The 21,900-nt window shown below is 45.7% G+C and overlaps 1 protein-coding gene across 3 annotated transcripts in view; it reads left to right on the top strand.

The window, feature by feature from the left end:
• LOC119977670 (anoctamin-7-like) overlaps positions 1–21,900 on the top strand; it is a 159,428-nt gene that overhangs the window by 77,346 nt on the left and 60,182 nt on the right. For 2 of the 3 annotated variants that reach the window (XM_038818849.1, XM_038818847.1), the window contains 4 exons: positions 1,428–1,523; positions 8,110–8,198; positions 10,233–10,354; positions 14,526–14,573. In XM_038818849.1, coding sequence (XP_038674777.1) covers positions 1,428–1,523; positions 8,110–8,198; positions 10,233–10,354; positions 14,526–14,573 — 355 coding nt within the window. The remainder of the gene's footprint in view (positions 1–1,427; positions 1,524–8,109; positions 8,199–10,232; positions 10,355–14,525; positions 14,574–21,900) is intronic. The other variant, XM_038818848.1, reaches the window with a different exon arrangement.

The following is a 21,900-nucleotide window of genomic DNA, read 5'->3' as shown; positions in this document are numbered from 1 at the left end:
GTATTGTGTTCTTGTCTGAAATGGAGTCTGTTCTGTTTACTGCTATCTAATTTGTTTAAATAAATATTGGCATGTTATCCACTATATGAATACTTGCATAAGTTTGTTAAAAGTTCAAATTATGGCAGCCTTTTACTAATTTTTTGCTTTAGTACATGGAATGTGTTGCAGAAAATTATAATCCTGTTTTGTTCTGAGCAAGTATTCAGAATAACTCTAGTGCTAATCTTTATAGAACAGGTAAGTACAGTTGAAAGGCTTTTGGTCAATTTCAGCATCCTTCTGAATAGTTTCCTTCTCTGCCACAATATCAAATTGTCTCGAGTGAGGAGAGATTTTTGTGTCCGTTTATAAAAAAATAAATAAAATATTTTTAGATGTTAATAGCGCTCTTGTGAAGATCAAAGCAAAATAGAATCATAGAATTAAGTAATTGCTTTCACCAGATTATATCCCCCCCTCTTTAGTTTGAAATAGCAATTAGTATCCACTTTTTTTTCTAGTTCGATGAATACAGGAATTGGCTGCTCTGCCATTCAAATGTGATCATACCTGACCTGGTGACCTTTCTCCATAACCCCTATGTCCAGTTGGTTAACTGCAGATTGATCAACTTCTGGATTATTGTTATTAATCTTAACACTCCCATATAGCACCTCAATATACAAACCCTTCTCGACACCCTTTCATATGCAATTTTTTTTTCTACCCATAACATGGATGTTCCAAACATCAGAAGATCTGACCAGCTGATTGACATTACAGATGGCTACCTGTCTCTCCTGGGTGATAGCGGGGAGGTGCACAAAGACCTGAAGCTTCCAGATTCAGATCTGGGGAAAGACATTGAGCAGCGTTACAATGGTGGCGAGGAGACAGTGATCACTGTCCTCTGCGCTACGAATGAAGAGTCTGCTATTGCTGCCAAGGTGATGAGCAAGTAACTGCGACATAGCTACAGCTTCTGGTTTTTGAGAGAAAAAAAACCTGGGCCTCTGAGCTTTGGGATTGAGACGTTTTATTTCAATGAGAAAATGACAAAAAGTATAATTTAACCCAAAACCCCAAATCTTTCTTTATTTTCTTTCCTTTCTTTCCCCCCTTCCTCCCCCCCTTCCCCCCTTCCCCCTCTCAGTGGAACCTGGCTGGTAGGCCGGCTGATATGGTCCGCCGGGGGGGGGCACAGGGGCTTGGCCCACAATCGGGGCCTACCGATCTGCGGACGGGGCCTGTGCCATGGGGGCACTTCTTCTTTCCTTGCAGGTCCCTGTAGCGCTCCGCCATGGCCGGTGTGGAGATGACACCCCCCTGCGCATGAGCAACTAGGTGTTCCTATTTAGCGTAAGCAGTATTGCTGCCAGTAATTTATACACTCTTTTTTATATGTTGTGGTAAACTTAACCTAGTTTTGTGTTGCTTTATTTCAGAGGCGTATGCAATAACATTGCTGGAAGGAAAATTATAATTGCGAAAGCACTCAATACAACATGTACTAGTAAGACTTGGAAAGATGCAGATTTTCAGTAAGTGCTTGGTTCCTGATCCAAATTCTTTGAACATATCTCGAACATTGATCTCCGATGCTGTATTTGTGGAATGTTGTAGCATGGAAGGAAGTCATTTGATCCATTGTGCCTGCGCTATGCCCAGAGGTGTCCAATTAGTCCCCCTACCCTGTAAATATATTTCATGGGGTCTGAGTGTTGTGTTATTGGCCTCTGACAGAAACATGCCATGTGAGTTTGGTAACAATGCTGGGATTCTTGCTGAACAGTAGACTATGTACAGGGTTACAGGAGAGCTCCACATATGCAATGGAAGATTAACACTACTCCACTACTCCAACACTACATATTGTCTTGCATCACTTCCTGCAGTGCTATATTTTAACTGTACAAAATTGATGTGCTAATCAGAACACTGCACTACATGCATTAAAGTAATATCTGAATATTATCCACAACCCATTTTCCTTCCATAAAACCGTTACAGAAACAGAATATTGGTAGCTTGTTGTGAATGCAATTTACACTGATGTTAAATCTTTGTCTTTGAAATGAACTCTCTCACAGAGATCTGGTGTTAATCATAGAATTTACAGTGCAGAAGGAGGCCACCCGGCCCATCAAGTCTGCACCGGCCCCTACAAAGAGCACACCGCTGAAACCTACGTATCTACCCTCCCTGTAATACAGTAACCCCCACTTAACATGTTTTGGACACAGGGAAAATTTAACATGGCCAATCCACCCAACCTGCACACCTTTGTCAATACTGCTCTTGTTTGATTGGTGTAGTTGTGCTGATTTTCTTTCTCAATCCACTCAAACCAAACATAAACATCTTCTCAATTCTTTCCACCTCAAATGACACCCCCCCCCCCCCCCCCCCCCCATTTTGGGATTGCTTATTGCAGATACCACTGCAGGGAACCAGGTTCTTTTTGTTGAGTGGATACCTCTTGCTCTATATCCAAATGAGGCAACTTCACACTACACCTTTTGTTATGACACCCTGGGCGAGTGCACGGTCCCTTCCTGGCCCACCGCCTCCAGAGCCCCAACATAAGTGAATTAACCAGTAATTTGGATATGTTTCTGAGATCTTTGACTTTTGATTGCACGAGATTTGTAGGTAAAACTTAATCAATGGTTATTTATAACAGGACCAGAGAAAAACATGGAATATTGATACCAGAACAACGGCCTGCTAATTTAATTATTCCCCCCCCCCCCCCCCCCCAACACCTCACTTTGCCACCCTACCCTCTACCCATGCACGCACAAGACGGACACACCAAGGGAAGGATCAAAATAGTGGGGATTAAATGGGTGAGAGATGAGTATCTTCGCTGTTTGAGGTTATAGCCTTTGTAGTTGGCAATCGTCTCGGGATGCAGAGTGTTGAAACCCATCAGTTGGATTGGACCTTCGTAATGTGCCTTCAATCTGAACTCGCAGGCTGTGGAATTTTCTCTGGGCAGTCACTGCCACTTTTATTAATCTGGGCCTTCATGCTGAAGATTCACCTTCAGGTATGTTTAATATTGGCTGACCCCCATCAGATTACCTCTCCGTCTCATTGTGGTAACGTTAGAATTCTCCCGAGCATTTAAAAGATTTCTGACCACTCCACTCATCTGCCGTTGGCCTGGAACTTCCAAAGTTAAAAGAAGGTTTTCGAAAAATCCAGCTTGCTTGCAACCTTTTTAATCGGAAGTGAAACTCTTGCAAGCTGGTTAGGGAAGAGAGTCTTAATCACCAGGCATTAGATGAGAGAGAGTTCAAGTCTGTGCCTCCCCTTTCCTGTTTCAAACAAAACTAACTCAAAATGGGGTTTTGTGCTTTTCTGCAGAATCTTCTGGAACTCTCCACACCAATCAACATCCAGAGGAAAGCAAATCCCTGGATTTAATAACAGTTTATTGGCTGCCAGCCAAGTCCATCAAAATGTTACCAGTAGGCTGTATCAAATAGCTCATTGGACTGCAGGGGTTCTTGGGCCAGGCCAAATAGCACATTATATTGGGGTGTTCTTTGGAATTAATTTTAAAAACAAAGGTTGTAGAAGCCAGCATAGCAGAATATAAAAGAATTGCATAGGGAAAAGAAGGTATAAACTTGGGGTTCCTTACACCTGTCACATGTAGACTTCATATTTTCCCTTTTGTCTCCAGAAACCTCTCCTGTATTGATAATCTGGTCCAATGATAACTCTGAAAATGTTGTTCTGATCAGCCTTCCAACCTGATTTTAGCTGGTGATGGTCTCCCATGTTCAAACGAGTTGCCTGTAAATGTAACATTGCAGCTTATGAGTGATTTCACTGCAAGAACCATCCTCTCAGTGAGGTGGTAGATGGATCCCTTAGCTATCAAATGATTGGAAATTTTGAAATGTCACGAGGAGTATATCATTGCCTCATGGTTAATAAATCCAGTTGCTATCTTCAACAATGGGTATGATGGAACCTTGCGAGGATAGAACAGTTCTTTGTGCTGGGTTGGTTGGTGCTCTTGGCACGTTATGCCAGGCCAATACATTGTCACCCCCCTCATAGAATTAACAGTGCAGAAGAAGGCCATTTGGCCCATCGAGTCTGCACCGGCCCTTGGAAAGAACATCCCGCTTAAGCCCACTCCTCCACCCTATCTGTGTAACCCAGTAATCCCACCTAACCTTTTGGACACCATGGGGCAATTTAGCATGGCCAGTCCACCTAACCTGCACATCTTTGGACTGTGGGAGGAAACCGGGTGCCCAGAGGAAACCCACGCAGACACAGAGAATGTATAGACTCCGCACAGTCATCCAAGGGGGTATTGAACCCAGGACCTTGCCACTGTGAAGCATCAGTGCTAACTACTGTGCTGCCATTGTACCAGTCTGCCATGAGGGACCTTGTCAAATGCCTTATTAAAGTCCATGCACAAAGAACAAAGAAACGTACAGCACAGGAACCGGCCCTTCGGCCCTTCAAACCTGCGCCGACCATGCTGCCCGTCTAAACTAAAATCTTCTACACTTCCTGGGTCCGTATCCCCCTCTTCCCATCCTATTCATGTATTTGCCAAGATGCCCCTTAAACGTCACTATCGTCCCTGCTTCCACCTCCTCCTCTGCCAGCAAGTTCCAGGCACCCACTACCCTCTGTGTATAAAAAAAAAACTTACCTCGTACATCTCTTCTAAATCTTGGCCCTCCATTTAGATGACATCAACAGCCTTTGCCTCATCAATTAATTTTGTCACCTCCTCAAAAAACTCTTATCAAATTGGTAAGACATGACCTTCCCCGCACAACACCATGTTGTACTTTAAAAACCTTCTCGCAGTTTCTATTGATACATGAAGATTTTTACCATTCTTTTCATTAGCAGTACCTATGACTTTAATGCTATCCATTATACACATACAACCTGGAACCAGGTAAGGTTCTGGTTATAACCCTCAACTGCTGATGGGGAATTTGATAATAGTAATGCCGTAGAATGCCAAGGAACGAATGGTTGGATGTTCTCTTGCTGGAGATGGATATTGTCTGGCATTTGTAGCAGGAACGTTACTTGTCACTTAAAGCCTGAATGTTGTCCAGGTCTTCCTGCAGGCTGAAACAGACTGTGGGAGTCACAAATGGTACTAAGCATTGATAATCATCAGTGAATATCGCCACGTCTGGCCTTTATGATGGAGAGAAGGTCATCGCTGAAGCAACTGAAGATGGTTGGATGTCAGACACTATCTGCTGCAGCAATGCCCTGGGCTGAGATGGTTGGCCTTCAACAACCATGTTTATTTTGTGCTGGGTCTGACTCTAACCAGTCGAGGGGTCTCTCCTGATTTCTCTACTTGATGCCACCTTGCCAAATGCTGCCTGTCCAGGGCATCACATTTGCCTCAAACCTCTGAAATTTAAATCTCTTGTCTTTGTTTATTCAGCAACTCTGGCTGAGTGCATCTGCTTCAGCTTTATCTCATGCACTGAAGTGCAGGGCTTCCCCCATCATTGATGGGATATTTTTAGAGCTGCCACATCCAGTTACTTGTTCAATTGGCTACCACTATTCATGACTCTGAGTCTGTACTCATTGGAGTTTAGAAGGATGAAGAAGGATCATATTGAAACTTGTATGATACTGCGAGGCCTGGATAGAGTGGATGTGGAGAGGATATTTCCACTTGTAGGAAAAATTAGAACCAGAGGACACCAATCTCAGACTAAAGGGACAATCCTTTAAAACCGAGATGAGGAGGAAATTCTTCAGCCAGAGGGTGGTGAATCTGTGGAATTCTTTGCCGTAGAAGGTTGTGGAGGCAAAATCACAGTATATTTAAGACAAATGTTAGAGGTGAAAATATTCACATGAAGGCCTGAGTATAAGTAAAATAACAGTTTATTATGTCAGAATTCTAAGGCCTGAGACTCCGCAGCCTATTGACAGCACCTTTTCTCACTTGAGCTAAGGCTCACACGGGTTAATATGCAGAGGATATGTCCTGTCTACAGCTGTTGACCCTGAGCTTTATCAAGGATACATTGCATGTCTTGTTCTGTGAAGCTGTCAGCGACTGTTGGGATACTCCCGATACATATCCACAGTTGGTTCTCATGAGACAGTTTACAGGGAGTGTGGCTTGTTCAGCCATTTTGTGTCTTTGATATCACAAAACAGCGAACAGCCATTTGTGCCTTTTTCTGATATTAACAAGCATTGTGTACACACTATCTCTATTTCTACAAATTGCCTCTTCTAAACGGGCATCTAAGCCAATGAGTACCTTGTCTCATCAGAACTATTCAAAAGTAATATAGGAGCTCGAATGCAGTTACAGGGCCACCTATAATTTATGTCATAGTCCAGTATCAGAAAATGTCCTCCAACAGTATTTAAGACAAAGATAGTTAGGTTCTTGATTAATAATGGGATCTGAGGTTGTGGGAAGAAGGCAGGAGAATGGGGATGAGAAAAATATCAGCCATGATTGAATGGCGGCGCAGACTCGATGGGCCGAGTGGCCTAATTCTGCATCTGTCTTATGGTCGGACCAATGGGGTCAGGAGCCAAGTGCCCCAGGAAGAAACCAAGTTGCGCCTCGGTGGGTGTGTTCTTGCTAAGTATCCTTGATAGCACTGTCAACGACACTTTCCATTGCTTTGCTGAAGATCAAGAATAGATTGACGGGTGTCATTTGCAGGATTGGATTTGTCTCGTGTTCGCCCTGTGTCTTGTATACAAGGCCTACCTGGTCAATTTTCCACATTGCTGAGTAAGATGCAATTGTAGCTGTACTAGAACACCTGGGTTAGGGATGCAGCTAGTTCCGGTTATCAAGACTACAACTGGGATGTTGTTAGGGTCCATAGCCTTTTCAGTTTCCAGTGGGTTCTGCTGCTGTTTTCTTGTTATCAGCAGAGTGAATTGAATTGGCTGAAGATTGGCACCTATGCTGACTATCTCGGGAGGAGGGTGAGATGGTTCATCCTCTCAGCAGTTCTGGCTGAGATTGCATCTGCTTCAGCCTTGCCTTATGCACTGAAGTGCAGGGTTTCCCCCATCATTAATGATGGGATATTTGTGGAGCTGCCACCTCCAGTTACTTGTTTAATTGTCCACCACTATTCATGACTGGATATGGCAGGACTGTAGAGCTTTGATCTGAACTGTCGATTGTCGGATTACTTGGCTGTTTGACATGCATATAATCTTGTATTGTAGCTTCCCCAGATGAATTTTCCCTTTAAATATTTATCCTTATCCAATTGTTTTAAATGTGGTTTCTCCCACACTTTTCAGGCAGTGCATTCCAGATCACCTTAGCTCAGTATAGAAAAATGTTTCCTCATCATCATCTATTCTTGTCTGTATCTTTTCGGTCACTGACCTTTTTGTGTTATTGGAAATGGTTCGATTTTTTTTTTTTTTAATGATTCAATTTTTAAGAGTGCATGATTTTGAACATCCGCGGAAATACACCGCCGTTCCGTGCATGCGCGAGTTCACGCCGTCCCTTCGGTGCCGGCTGGAGCAGCGCCAACCCCTCCTGCGTCTATCTAGCCCCTGAAAGTTCGGAGAATTCCTTACTTTCAGGGGCTGTTGACGCCGGAGTGGTTGACGCCGGTTTTCCCACCGGCATGGGGACTTAGTCCCCAGAAGGGAGAATGTCGGCCGAGGTCTTTCACGATTATAACCTCACTTTGTTCGGTTCGTTATTCATCCCTTCTTAATCCTGTAAAATATTTTGTGATGTTTTCCTAACTGAAATGGGCAGTATTGCATATATTCCCCCCACATTTTATTTAAATATTAAGTTTCCTGTTTTTAAAAATTTTGTATCAAGCCACATAATGGTATGGACAGTGAGGATGTGTCTGGGTGTGTTGCATGCGCATATTTTTTGATACCAGTGCAAATTCATTGTTTTTATTCTGTAATCCAGAAAGATCGAATTCAAACCAATTTGAAATTAGACTTGGGGCTTCTCTAAGTTTCTTGTTACCATGTATCCAAAAATGATCCAATTAAATCATTCTTATCTCAGTTTATATTTTGAACCAATATTATCAATTTCATTGTTAATTTGCAGTTATTCTCATTCTGTTTTTGTTACAGGATTTCATCAGATGATTTATTTACTGTAATCCAATCTTCCTTTGATAATGATGCTACACCGTGGTTTGGTCTTGTTATTTGTTTGTGGGGTAAGGAATTTGTCAGTGGTAACCACTTACTATTATGGAATATCTCTAAAGATAATATTTGCACCATAAATTACTTCATGCGAATGAAATCTCCTCCAGTTTATGATTCTGCTCAACTAGTGGTAATTTGAGAGCCAGTGGATGAGGTGAATCAGTTAAATTGCTCGCTGAATGGACAGGCCAAATGGCCTTATTCTATGATCTGATGATTAGAATAGATTTCCTGTGACGGCCAGTCAATTCACTCTGGGTGACTTGAGGTATATTGATCAGTCTAACCAGTGAAATACAAGTCCATATTGAGGTCTTCAGTTAAAACTGAGTAATAAGAATACTGATCATGTAAATCTGGAAGTGAAACACCAGTTAAAATTGGGAAATATGAACACCGATCCAAACTTTGTTTTTCCTAAAGGAATGACTTGAGTTATATAATTCGTACTTTATCCGACTAATAAAATGAACATGATGTATCTAAAATGCTAGTAAGAAGTCTTGCAACACCAGGTTAAAGTCCAGCAGGTTTGAGGCGAATAACTAGCTTTTGGACCACTGCTCCTTCCTCAGGTGAAGGAGCATTCACCTGAGGAAGGAGCAGTGCTCCGTAAACTAGTGATTCGAAACAAACCTGTTGGACTTTAACCTGGTGTTGTAAGACTTCTTACTGTGCTCACCCCAGTCCAACGCCGGCATCTCCACATCGCATGTAAAATATTAGAGTAGAGTCTTCAAAACAATTATTTTTGCACTGGGCTCTAAGGCAAATAATGTAAAGACTTCAAATTCTTCTGAATTATTTTTAATTTAAATAAAATAAACAAGTGTATGCAGGGCCAGAGATTCCAGCTGCCAGCAAATGGTCGGAGAATTCCAACCCATATTCTGGATTTCTAATAATATAATTTGAATTAGCTGTTCAGGATGGTCTTTGGACTAAACTGCGTGAGTGAATTCATGCAATGATGTCAGCAGCAGGGCAACTATGATAAATTATTGAAAACTGAAAATATTGGGAATTCTCAGCAAGCTTGTTAGCATCTTAGGAAATGTGGGTCATACCCCAAATATTTGATGTTTCCTCAGTAGAGTAAGGGGAAGTTTGGAAAGTACATATTTCTGGGCAAGACCAGGATTGAACTTGACTGTGATGCCCTCTTTACCTTAAATAATCTTCTAGCAGTCACAGCTTGGAATCAGCATGCCTGGTTGGACAGACAAACATGTACAAGAGGAATGATAACTCAGCATGAATCCCTGCTGCAAGGAAATTGAGGCAAAGGAAGAAACTTGAGGCGAATAAAAGAATAGGGTTGAGGAAGGAAGCTGTGAACCTACAAAAACTGTGTTGAAGATCTAGAATATGGGGGTGGGGGGAAGAGATGATATTTGAACCCACGTTGGCCATCAGCGTAAATGGCAATGCGGGCCTAAAATCTCTCAACAATTGGGCAACCAGATTCTCACCGACGAGATCTCGTTTCATGATTTTCCACACCTCCTGACATAACTAGATTCAATAAATTTAATTACATTTAACGTCATTATAGGGTTTCTCTGCAATATACGTTTCCCTCCTCCCTGAATATTCATACCTCGCTGACATGACAGGTCTTCAAAAACCTGAAGCAGTTGAGGGGAACCCCCAGGGGCGCCAAGGTGAGTAAACCCCCTGGGGGTAGAAGGACCTTGCAGTGGCAGTGCCACTGCGGGGCCTCTTGGAAGGGTTGGGGATGGGGGATGCTGGGCCCCGGGCCCCTGATTCATGGAGGGGTCGGGGGTGTATTTCTACCACCAATTGGAGCGCCCTTTAACGATGGTGCTCTGATCTCTGTGGAACTGGCATTACCAGCTTTTATCGGGTCCCACCAGAGTGCACTATAAAGTCTGGAGAGAAACCTGCCCGCTGGTTTTTCTCACCTCGGGCAGATTCTGCTCTATAGTTTTAATTTGGCCATTCTGCTCTTGTGATCAAATTGGAAGAGGGCAAGTCTTGCAAGGTCAATTGTGCTGAATAAAAGTATGCATTGTCTTCAGGAACAATATTTGTGGAAATGTGGAAAAGAGTAAATGCAAAACTGGTATACGAATGGGATGTTGAAAACTTTGAAAATGACGAGCCAGCCAGACCGGAGTTTTATGGAACAAATGTAAAAAAGGTACACATTTTTGCTGTTTCTTGTAAATTCTTAATCTGATTAATTACTAGATCAGTACAATACATGGGTCTGTTCAAGTATTAGTACATTCTGTAACTAGCAGAGATTTAGATTTTATTCACCAGTTAAAATAACAATTGTTTGGATTTCAGTATATCTGTTAATCCCAGTTAGAGGATAGGTAGAATATAATATATTTATGATCAGGTTTCTAATTAAAATTGGCCTATAGATTCTTCATAACAGATGCTTTCCAACACAGATGGAGTTATATTATGAATATGGGAAAGTGGAATTTTAAGCTTGCATGAATGTGCTTTTTCATAATGCCTTCCAGGAACACTCAGTTTAACAATACTGCTGATTTCTCTGAGCTATGCTCACCTCGTGCATAGTTCCCTAATCAAAGTACAAAATTGGTAAATTTACCCTCCTGTGCAAAATTTCCCAGAAGTGGAAACAGTCCATAAGAACGGAGGATTTCCTTTGGGCTTCAGAAGAAGTCCACAATCTATAATGTAGGTAAACTGCAATCACATCACTTAATTTGATATCAAGATAAACTGGGTTAGGATGTGTCTTGGACCAAGGCTATGACTCTCAACCGTGGTCTTATTTCATCTGTGAAAAGTCTGCAAAATGGAACCTGGTCCAATTGTAATCGATCATTTGAATTTGGCTGAAAATAAATTTCAACCAAAGGGAAGTTGGAATTTTTGGGATTCATCTGGCCTTGCCTTAATGATTTGACCCTGCAAAGATGTTCAGAATGCATGGTGAAGCAATATATGGCTTCAGATTAAGCCACTTGTGTTTGCAGTAGAAAGTCATTGATCTCCCACAGCACTGCAATATAAATAATGGAGACCGTGATCAAAATGGTTCTGTTTGTGTTGGTCTGAAGAGGTTCGTGTACCTGATTTATAGAATTCCCAAAGCTGTCTTGTATACCCAGCAGCAGTCTGGCTATTATAGCTGATGTGGACAGGTGAAATATGTTAAAAACAATAAAAGCCGCTTTGAAATCTTCGTGTTAGCCCCAGCGCCTAAATCAACTTGGCAGACATTGAGGTTGCTCCACCTGACTAGAAGAAAGGCAACTTATCTAATGGCCACATCTATACTTAAGTGGGACATGTACAAATCTGTATGCATTAAGGGGCTTTTCTCCTATTAACTGAGAGTCATTTTTAGAATTAGAACAGTACAGCACAGAACAGGCCCTTCGGCCCTCGATGTTGTGCCGAGCAATGATCACCCTACTCAAGCCCACGTATCCACCCTATACCAGTAACCCAACAACCCCCATTAACCTTATTTTTTGGGACACTAAGGACAATTTAGCCTGGCCAATCCACCTAACCTGCACATCTTTGGACTGTGGGAGGAAACCGGAGCACCCGGAGGAAACCCACGCACACACGGGGAGGACGTGCAGACTCCGCACAGACAGTGACCCAGCCGGGAATCGAACCTGGGACCCTGGAGCTGTGAAGCATTGATGCTAACCACCATGCTACCATGCTGCCCCTGGGTGTCTCCACTAGCCTCGTAAGAGGAAATTCTGTAACCTATAGGGTCTGTTTTAATCCCCCTCTCTGAAGTGTCTCAATTGAGCAGAAAACTAAGGGCATCGTTCTAAATCTATTTGCATAAAGAATTACAGGATTTTATGATTGTCACTTATTGTTTACTGGCCTGGACATTATTCCATGCTGCCAACTAGCATGGAAAATTTGCTTGAATACAGCAGTACAATTTCTCGCGTTGAAATATGCAATCCACTGCAGCTCTCTGTCAAATCCAACCTGACACCGCACTGAAGGAGAGCATTTAAGCAAGGAGTTTTTTTTGGGAGGGAAGAAAAAAATATTAAGATAGTTCCCTGTAAAGGCCTGGCTGGCTTTTTGTGTGTGTGTGTGGGGGGGGAAGAGGAGCTGATTGGCAAGCCGCAGCGAATGCATTCCTCCCAAAATGCTTCGATTGGTTTCCTTCACAACACAGGCCCGCGCAGAGACCCCCCTCCCTCTCATCTCCACCCCACACACTATACAGTGTATGCGTGTCATGTGATCCTTCGCGCAGTCTCGCACCAAGGTGCAGATTGGGATAAAAAATGACATTGAGGGTAAACTACAGTACACAATCACACGTGTAGATCATATACATCATCGAAGGCCTGTACAGTATTGGAAATTGTGTGGCATGATGAAGGAATTTGAAAATGTTTGGTAGTCGCCTTTGGTTCTACTGTTCTCTCTGGGAATCCAGATTCCAGCCTTAATAATTTAAAAACACAGATGGATAATTTAAACCCTGCTACATTGTTCTCTGTACAGTGATGTACTATTAATTACCGCAAAGACAAGAGTAGTGGAATTGTCAAGGCTTTATTGAGCAAAGATGTTGTGCCTCCTATAGCTGCTACCAGAATGGCTGCAGCACCGGTGAGCACACACATTTATATGCCGCCTACTGGGCGGAGCCAGCAGGCAGGGATTTACCCATGTACCTCTAGTATATATGTCTTACCGTAATACATATAATACGGCTAGTGGTGACTACCATATTCACCCCCTGTTTTAAAAAAAAAAAAAGTGTCTGGTGGGGGTGGTGGGAAAAAAATTTACAAGTTCAGTCCGTTGGGTGCCTTGATCCTTCTCTCTGATCGCCTCAGTCCTGGTGGTGATGGGGGCGCACATGGCAGGTGGCATTAAAGATGGCGGCGCCCACAGGCCACATGTGGCCTGTGGGGAAGAAGATGGCAGCGCCCACGGGCCACACGTGGCTGGCAAGGAGGGGGTGTAGGAACGCTGGGCCTAGAAACCGTGGCGACCGACCGGGCCTAGCACACAGAAACAAAGTGTTCCTTCTTTCCGCATCCGTTGCAGGTTGCACTCTGCGCTCGGCAGCGCTGCTGGGGGTGTTTGTTCTGCCCACAAAAATTGCATTTGGGCTTCCCAGGGTTGGCTGGCTGCCGCACGGCACAGGCTTGCGGTGAAGTGGAGTCGGTAGGTGGTGGGCCCACGATGCCCATGAGGGTGCCGTGCGGTCGGGGGCGTATGACTGGATGTTACGGGAGGCCACTGTTAACTAGTTTGTTAGCTGCCTGGTTCCCGCAACATCAAGCGTACCCCCATCCAATAGGCGTTGGCAGATGTATGCAGACCTCATGCCTGTAATGAAGGCATCTCTGATTAAATGTTCTGTGTGCTGGACTGCCGAAACTGCCTGGCAGTCACAGTTCCTCACCAGGATGTGCAGGGCATGCCAGAAATCATCCAGGGACTCACCGGCGACCTGCTGTCTCATGGACAGAAGGTGCCTGGCCTTTAGTTGATTGACTGGCCGAATGTAATGTCCCTTCAGGAGCTCCATTGCTTTGGAGTAAGTGGGCGCATCCCGGATGACAGGAAAAATGTCGGGGCTCACCCGTGACTAAAGGACTTGGAGCTTCTGTGAGTCCGAGGGTTCCGCAGCAGATGTTCGGAGGTAGCTTTCGAAGCAGGCCAGCCAGTGGTCAGAAGCGGACGTAGCATTGACTGCTTGAGGGCTCGGCTGCAGGCGATCAGGCTTGATGCGAACATCCATCGTTTTAAAAGTCTTTGCTCAATAAATTGATACGCTATCAATTACCACAAAGACGAGAGTAGTGGAATAATCAAAGTTTTATTGAGCAAAGATCTTGTGCCTCCTGTAGCTGCGACCAGAATGGCTGCAGCACCGGCGAGAGCACAGATTTATATGCCGCCTACTGGACGGAGTCAGCAAGCAGGGATTTACCCATATACCTCTAGTAGATGTCTTAGTAAGACATATAATACAGCTAGTGGTGACTACCACATACATTATTGTAGAATTTTTCATTATTGGATTTACTAAATGTTTGAAACTTAATTTGAAAACACCCACTCATGATGTTCATCCATGTAACAGCGTTAGATTTGCATTTTCCATTCGTGTTTTAGATTTCTACTTCAGATTGGTGGACGTTTTTTCTTTGAAACGAAAATACCGATGTTTTTTTAAATTTAATTTAATTTTTCTTCTTCTCCCCCCCCCCCCCCCCCCCAAAAAAAATACTGATTTTTGGTATCTGGAATACTCCTTTCTGTTGGGAAAGGTTGGCAGCTCTGATTATTCTTTAATGCTTAACGATCTTTTATTTCAGCTTTACATATTGCTAATAAGGATGTTTAAAATGTTTCCGCATTCAACAGTGAGTACAAAGCCATGTAACTGTAGTGTAGACAATAAGATGGCTTCTTATCTGTAATCCTCATTCTAATTCTTTAAATTGAAGGTTCTCTCCACAACAACACCTTGCTGAAATAATGCTGTCATAGTGCACCTACCTTCCAATTCTGAAAAAGTGGCCATTACCTTGATGTGTTAATTTTTGGAGACCTTCCATTTAAGAAATTCAGGGGGAAAAAAGCACTGCTTATACTTGCTTTTCCTAGGAGCATGTTCAATACCCAAGTAGTATTACAATGTGTGGCATGGTATAGGCAAGTTGCCAGAAGGCGGAATTATCAGAGATAACAATTACATCAAAATTAACCTGACTTTTCTTTTTAGGATCATCTAAGCAACAATTATGTTTTTAAAAATGTGGTGAGATGACCATGTTTGTCCTTGAGTAGTGGAAACTGACCTAATTCCTCTTTAAAGAGGAATGAAACAAGGTTGCTTCCTTATCCACCATTAATTTATGGTATCTGTGAGGGCCAATCGCAAAACAGATTTTTGTTTTGTTGCACTGCTACTTCTCCGCCTCCTCCTCTTCTCTCTCTTTCCCCCCCCCCCCCCCCCCCCCCCCCCGCAATATTGTATTGACATATCCACCTGAGGATCTATTGCTCTACTTACAGCTTTGAATATTGTGCTAACTATGGTGGGCCTGATGCACAAAATCAGGATGATAGCTTTGTGCTGTTTAGAGGATTTCTGTAATCAGCAGATGCTGCCACTGAAGGTGGAATGGTCTTTCTCAGACCTGTCGCTGTTTATATCATGAAAAATGAAAGGGTAACTTGGTCTTTTGTGGAATAAAGGACTAACATGGGATGGATTTATGGTGTTGGGTGAAAAGGCCTCTAAAAGTCACTGTCAAAAAGTCAACTTTGCACGAGAGTAATGGAGTAATGAACAATGAACCCGGTACATGCAATTGGAACAGAAAGTAAGGTGGCTGTCCCTTTTTATAGGTGACTCCAGCACCTAGAAGGCAAATGTTCATCAGTAATGGAGTCACGGCTATCAATGGATTTATAGAATATAATACCTTCCCTTCAATATTCATTTTGGTACCCATGTTTGCTATATATACCTGTACCCAGGGGGAGTTCCGGTGGCGGCCATAGAGTGAGTAATCGCAGGGCAGCTTCTGGCTCAAAGGCGTTGGCTTGAGCTGATTTTACCCAAAAGTGGGGTAATTTTGACAGGAAAATATAGCTCCAGGTGTATGTCTGTTGATTACCAGACCTAGCCAAGGAACTGGAGGAGACCTGTGGTGCAGCAGCAATTGGGAAGAGGGGGAATGGTTGTCGCAAGTTGGAAAACCCAGATGGAGCAGTTGATGGCATTTATTAGAGACGATGCACGAGGATCGGTTATCGAGGGAGTGGTAGCACCTCTGAAAGGATTGATGGAGAGAGTCTGGAAGCACTGGGTCGCAGATCCGGGAGATTGAGATGGTGGGTGATGTCCTATCATCGTGGGTCTCCTGGAGGACCTTTGCAAGTCGCGAAGGGCAAAGGTAGAGGAGCAGGAGAATAGATCTAGAAGGTAGAACCTGTGTATCGTTGGCTTGCCTGAGGGTTTGGAAGGCACGAGTGCCATGCGATCTGTCTCCAGGATGCTGGCGGGATGGTGCTGGAAGGGGTGCTGGACAAGGCTTGGGAGGTGGATTGGGCGCACAGGTCCCTAAGGCAGAAGCCAAGAGCGGGGGAGCTGCGATTATGAGGTTCCATAAGTTGTAGAGAAGGAGCAGATTCGGTGCAGGGTCAGGGAGAAGCAGAACTGGGAATAGGAGGGGAACAGGACCAGGGAGAAGTGGAACTATGAATGGGAGGGGAACAGGGTCCGAATCTATCAAGACATTGGAGTGGAGCTGGCCAAAAGATGCGCCGGGATCAACAAGGCCAAAGCGGTTTTATACTGAAGGGTTGGCAGAGAGAAAGAGATTACAGGGGTAGTTCGATAGGCTGTCGACAGGGATGGCAGTGGGGCAGCTAGGGAGGGCAAGGGGGGTGCAGTATGAATATTGAGAAGGCGAGCCATATGCTAGCCCTTCAGCTGCGGAGGAGGTTGCGTCCAGGGAAATTCAGAGTGTGGACAGGGAAGTGGGGATGTAGTGTCGGACCTGGAAAAGATTAACAAGGCATTCAGGGAGTATTATGCAAAGTTTTATATAGGGCCTGGCCAGGTGGTGAGGAAGGGGATATGGGGTGGTTTGTTGATGGGCTGGATGAGGAGAGATGGTAGGCACTGGAGGAACCACTAGGGCTGAGAGAGGTGATGGATAGCATAAAAGGGATTAGACAATCTAGTCCACTCCTCCACCATACCCATTACCTCTCCCATCACCCATGGCATCTTCCCATGCAATCGCAGAAGGTGTAACACCTGCCCCTTTTACACTCACTTTTACGGCCCAAAAAACTCATTCCAGGTTAAGCAGCGTTTCACTTGCACCTCCTTCAATATGGTCTATTGCATTCGCTGCTCCCAATGTGGTCGTCTCTATATCGGAGAGACCAAACTCAGACTGGGTGATCTCTTTGATGAGCATCTTCGGTCTGTGCGTATTCAGGATCCTGACCTTCCTGTTGCTTGCCATTTTAACAAAAGACCCTGCTCCCATGCCCACATGTTGGCCTGCTGCAATGTTCCAGCGAAGCGCAACGCAAACTGGAGGAACAACATCTCATCTTCCGGTTAGGCACGCAACAGCCTTCCGGCCTGAACATCGCATTCAACAACTTCAGATGATCAGCCCCACCTCGAACCATTTGTTTTCATTTCATTTTAACTGTCTTTTACCATTTCTTTCTTTCTTAATATATATTTAATTTCCCCCCCCTCCAATCTTATCCATCTTTCTCCTCTTTGCTTCCCCCTTTCTCTTCATTCACACTCTCTCACACACACACACACACACACACACACACCTACAGTTCATCCTCTGTTAGTTTCCCTGCTGTTTGACCTTTCACATCTTTTGTCCTCTCTGGGGACTGCCATTAACACTCTTTCTCCTTGGTATCTGTGGCTATTAGCACCCAGTTTCCCTGGGTTTCTGTGGCTATGACTCATCTTTCATTCTCACTCTACAGTACAAATATTTCCCACTTTGTCTGTTAGCTTTGACAATGAGTCATCGGACTTGAAACGTTGGCTCTTTTCTCTCCCTACAGATGCTGCCAGACATGCTGAGATTTTCCAGCATTTTCCTTTTCGTTTAATATTTCTAATGGTTACCAATACAAATATAAATTCCTTGCAACAAACCTTTGTTTTCCTAACAGTTAGTACTAATTCTTCTCTGATGTGCAGAACGTTATAAAAGGAGGAGAAATTAGATTTTAGTGATAGAGATATTGCTGGAGGTGATGGCAGTTTTTGACACAGTTGTGACAAATTGTTCTTCATGTGAAGATAATAAGCATAATACCATGGGAAAATATTTCTGGGGGAGTTTATAAATTTTGGCTTGGTTTGTTGTCTACATCTGGTTCCAAAACTAATCTAAATCCCTCCCTTTTGTTGAGTCTCTTTCCTTAATTTTTTGATGCTTTTTATTTTTAAATCACTGCCCATTATCACCTCTTGCCAGCAGCATTCAGCTTGCTTTCCTTTTTTTAAAAAAAAAATTATAATTTTTATTGAAAAATTTTGAATTTATACAACAACATCAAACCATACTAAAATACCAACAATAATGACAACAACCATGAAACTCCGAAAAACGCGACTCCCCACCCTGAATCCAACCACCCTCGACACCGTCCCCGCCACCCCCTTCCAGAATTCTTCCAGTGCTGGGCATGCCCAGAACATGTGGGCATGATTCGCTGGACTCTCCGAACATCTGGTGCACCTGTCCTCACCCCCAAAGAACCTACTCATCCTAGTCCCGGACATGTGGGCCCGGTGCAGCACCTTAAATTGGATGAGACTAAGCCTCGCACATGAAGAGGAGGAGTTGACTCTCTCCAAGGCATCCGCCCAAGTCCCGTCCTCTATCTGCTCCCCAAGTTCCCCCTCCCATTTAGCCTTCAGCTCCCCCACTGACGACTCCTCCACCTCCTGCATTACCTTTATAGATGTCAGACACCTTCCCCTCTCCGACCCACACCCCAGAAAGTACACTCTCCATCGTCCCCCACAAGGGCAGCAAAGGGAATCCCTCTACCTGTCGCCTAGCAAACGTCTTTACCTGCAAGTATCTGAACATGTTCCCTTGGGGAAGCCCAAATTTATCTTCCAGTTCCCCCAGGCCCGCAAACCTCCCGCCAATAAACAGGTCCCTCAATTTACTGATGCCCACCCTTTGCCACCCCCTAAATCCCCCATCCTTGTTCCCCGGGATGAACCGATGGTTGCCACCCAATGGAGCCTCCATCGATCCCGTTTCCCCCCTATGCCGTCTCCACTGTCCCCAGATTCTTGGGGTCGCCGCCACCACCGGGCTCGTGGTATACCTCTTGGGGGAGAATGGCAACGGCGCCGTTACCATGGCACCCAGGCTCGTACCTCTACATGACGCCATCTCTATTCTTTTCCACGCCGCCCCTCCCCCCTCCATCACCCATTTACGCACCATTGACACATTGGCTGCCCAATAGTACCCCAAAAGGTTGGGCAGCACCAGCCCGCCTCTATCCCTGCCTCGCTCCAGGAAAACCCTCTTCACTCTCGGGCTCCCATGCGCCCACACAAAGCTCAAGATACTGCTAGTCACTCTCCTAAAGAAGGCCCTAGGGATGAAGATGGGCAGGCACTGAAAGAGGAACAAGAACCTTGGAAGCACCGTCATTTTGAGGGACTGCACCCTCCCCGCCAACGACAATGGCAGCATGTCCCACCTCTTGAACTCCTCCTGCATCTGATCTACAAGCCTGGTGAAATTATGTTTGTGAAGAGTCTCTCTCCTGCCCGCCTAAGCGGGAGCCTACCAATTCCTTCCTCCTGGTCTCCAGGGTGCACCACAAACACCTTACTCTTGCCTAAATTTAGTTTATGACCTGAAAAGGTCCCAAACTCAGCTAGCAGCTCCATCACCCCCGGCATCCCTCCCACCGGGTCCGCCACATACAGTAACAGGTCATCGGCATACAACGACACCCTATGTTCCTCCCCACCTCGCACCAAGCCTCTCCACCTCTCTGAATCCCTCAACGCCATCACCAGCGGCTCGAATGCCAATGCAAACAACAAGGGGGACAGAGGGCAACCCTGCCTGGTCCCTCGGTAGAGACGGAAGTACTCCGACCTCCTCTCATTCCTGGCCATGCATGCCATCGGGGCCTCATATAGCAGCCTCACCCATCTAATAAACCCTTCACCAAATGCAAACCGCCCCAACACCTCCCATAAGTACCCCCACTCCACTCTATCGAAGGCCTTCTCCGCATCCAGCGCCACCACTATCTCTGCCTCCCCCTCAATCGCCAGCATCATGATGACATTCAACAATCTCCGCACATTCGTGTTCAGCTGCCTTCCCTTCACAAAACCTGTCTGGTCCTCGTGCACAACCCCTGGCACACAGTCCTCTATCCTGGTGGCCAGGATTTTTGCCAGCACCTTGGCATCTACGTTGAGGAGAAATATGGGCCTGTATGAACCACACTGCTGGGGGTCCTTGTCCCTCTTTAAGATTAACGAGATCAGTGCCCGCAACATCGTCGGGGGCAAAGTCCCCCTTCCCACGCTTCATTTAGTGTCCGCACCAGCAAGGGGCCTACTAGGTCCACAAACTTTTTATAAAATTCCACCGGGAACCCATCCGGCCCCGGTACCTTCCTTGACTGCATCTGCCCGATCCCCTTAACTAGCTCCTCCAGCTCAATCGGCGCACCCAACCCCTCCACCTGCTCCTCCTGCACCTTCGGGAAAGAAAGCCTGTCGAGGAACCTCTCCATTCCCCTCCTCTCCCCCGTTGGCTCCGACCGGTACAGTTCCCCGTAAAAGTAATTGAAGACCTCATTCACTTCTACCCCCTTCCGCACCACATTCCCACTCTTGTCTCTCACTCCAGCAATTTCCTTAGCCGCATCCCGCTTGCAGAGCTGATGAGTCAGCATCCTACTCGCCTTTTCACCATGTTCGTACACTGCCCCTTGTGCCTTCCTCCACTGTGCCTCCGCCTTTCTAGTGGTCAGCAAATCAAATTTAGCCTGCAGGCTGCGCCTCTCCCCCAACAGTCCCTCCTCTGATGCCTCTGCGTACCTCCTGTCTACCTCCAGCATCTTTCCCACCAGTCTATCCCTCTCGCTCCTCTCCCTGTGTGCCCGGATGGATATCAGCTCCCCACGAATCACTGCCTTCAGGGCTTCCCAGACCACCCCCACCTGAACCTCCCCCCATATCATTCACCTCGAGGTACCCCTCGATACTTGCCCGGACCCTCCTACACACCTCCTCCTCCGCCAACAACCCCACATCCAACCGCCACAACGGGCGCTGGTCCCTCACCTCCCCCATCTCCAACTCTATCCAATGCGGAGCGTGGTCGGAGATTGCAATGGCCGAATACTCGGCCTCCTCCACTCTCGGAATCAGTCCCCTACTCACCACGAAGAAGTCTATCCGAGAGTAGACCCTATGTACGTGGGAGAAGAAGAGTACTCCCGTGCCCTCGGCCTCACAAACCTCCATGGATCCACCCCACCAATCTGGTCCATAAACCCTCTTCAGTACCTTGGTTGCCGTCGGCCTCCTACCCGTCCTAGAGCTGGACCGATCCAGTGAAGGATCCAACACCATATTGAAGTGTGTCCCCCCCCCCCCCCCCCCCCCCCCACATGATCAGACCTCCCGCCTCTAGATCCGGGACCCGTCCCAACATACGCCTCATAAAGCCCGCATCGTCCCAATTTGCGGCATACACACTAGCAAGCACCACCTTCTCTCCTTGTAGCCTGCCCCTAACCATTACATCCCTACCCCCCTTATCCGCCGCCACCTGCAATGCCTCAAACGACACATTTTTCCCCACCAGAATCGCCACTCCCCGGTTCTTCACATCCAACCCAGAGTGGGAAAACCTGCCCCACCCATCCCTTCCTCAGACGGACCTGGTCCGCCACCTTCAGGTGGGTCTCCTGAAGCATTGCCACATCTGCCTTTAGCCCCCTCAGATGAGCAAGTACCCTCGACCGCTTCACCGGCCCATTCAATCCTCTCTCATTCCAGGTGACCAACCGGATCAGAGGGCGTCCCACTCCCCCATCGACTAGCCATAGCCCGTCGACGCCCGCCCCAGGCCAGCACCCCCCGCCCGACCCAGTCCCCACAGCGACATCACCTCACCTCTG

Source organism: Scyliorhinus canicula, chromosome 14, assembly GCF_902713615.1.
Source record: "Scyliorhinus canicula chromosome 14, sScyCan1.1, whole genome shotgun sequence".
In the NCBI taxonomy this organism is placed as follows: Eukaryota; Metazoa; Chordata; class Chondrichthyes; order Carcharhiniformes; family Scyliorhinidae; genus Scyliorhinus; species Scyliorhinus canicula.
Note: the sequence above shows the minus strand (reverse complement) of the source record. Positions and strands in the feature narration are given on the sequence as shown.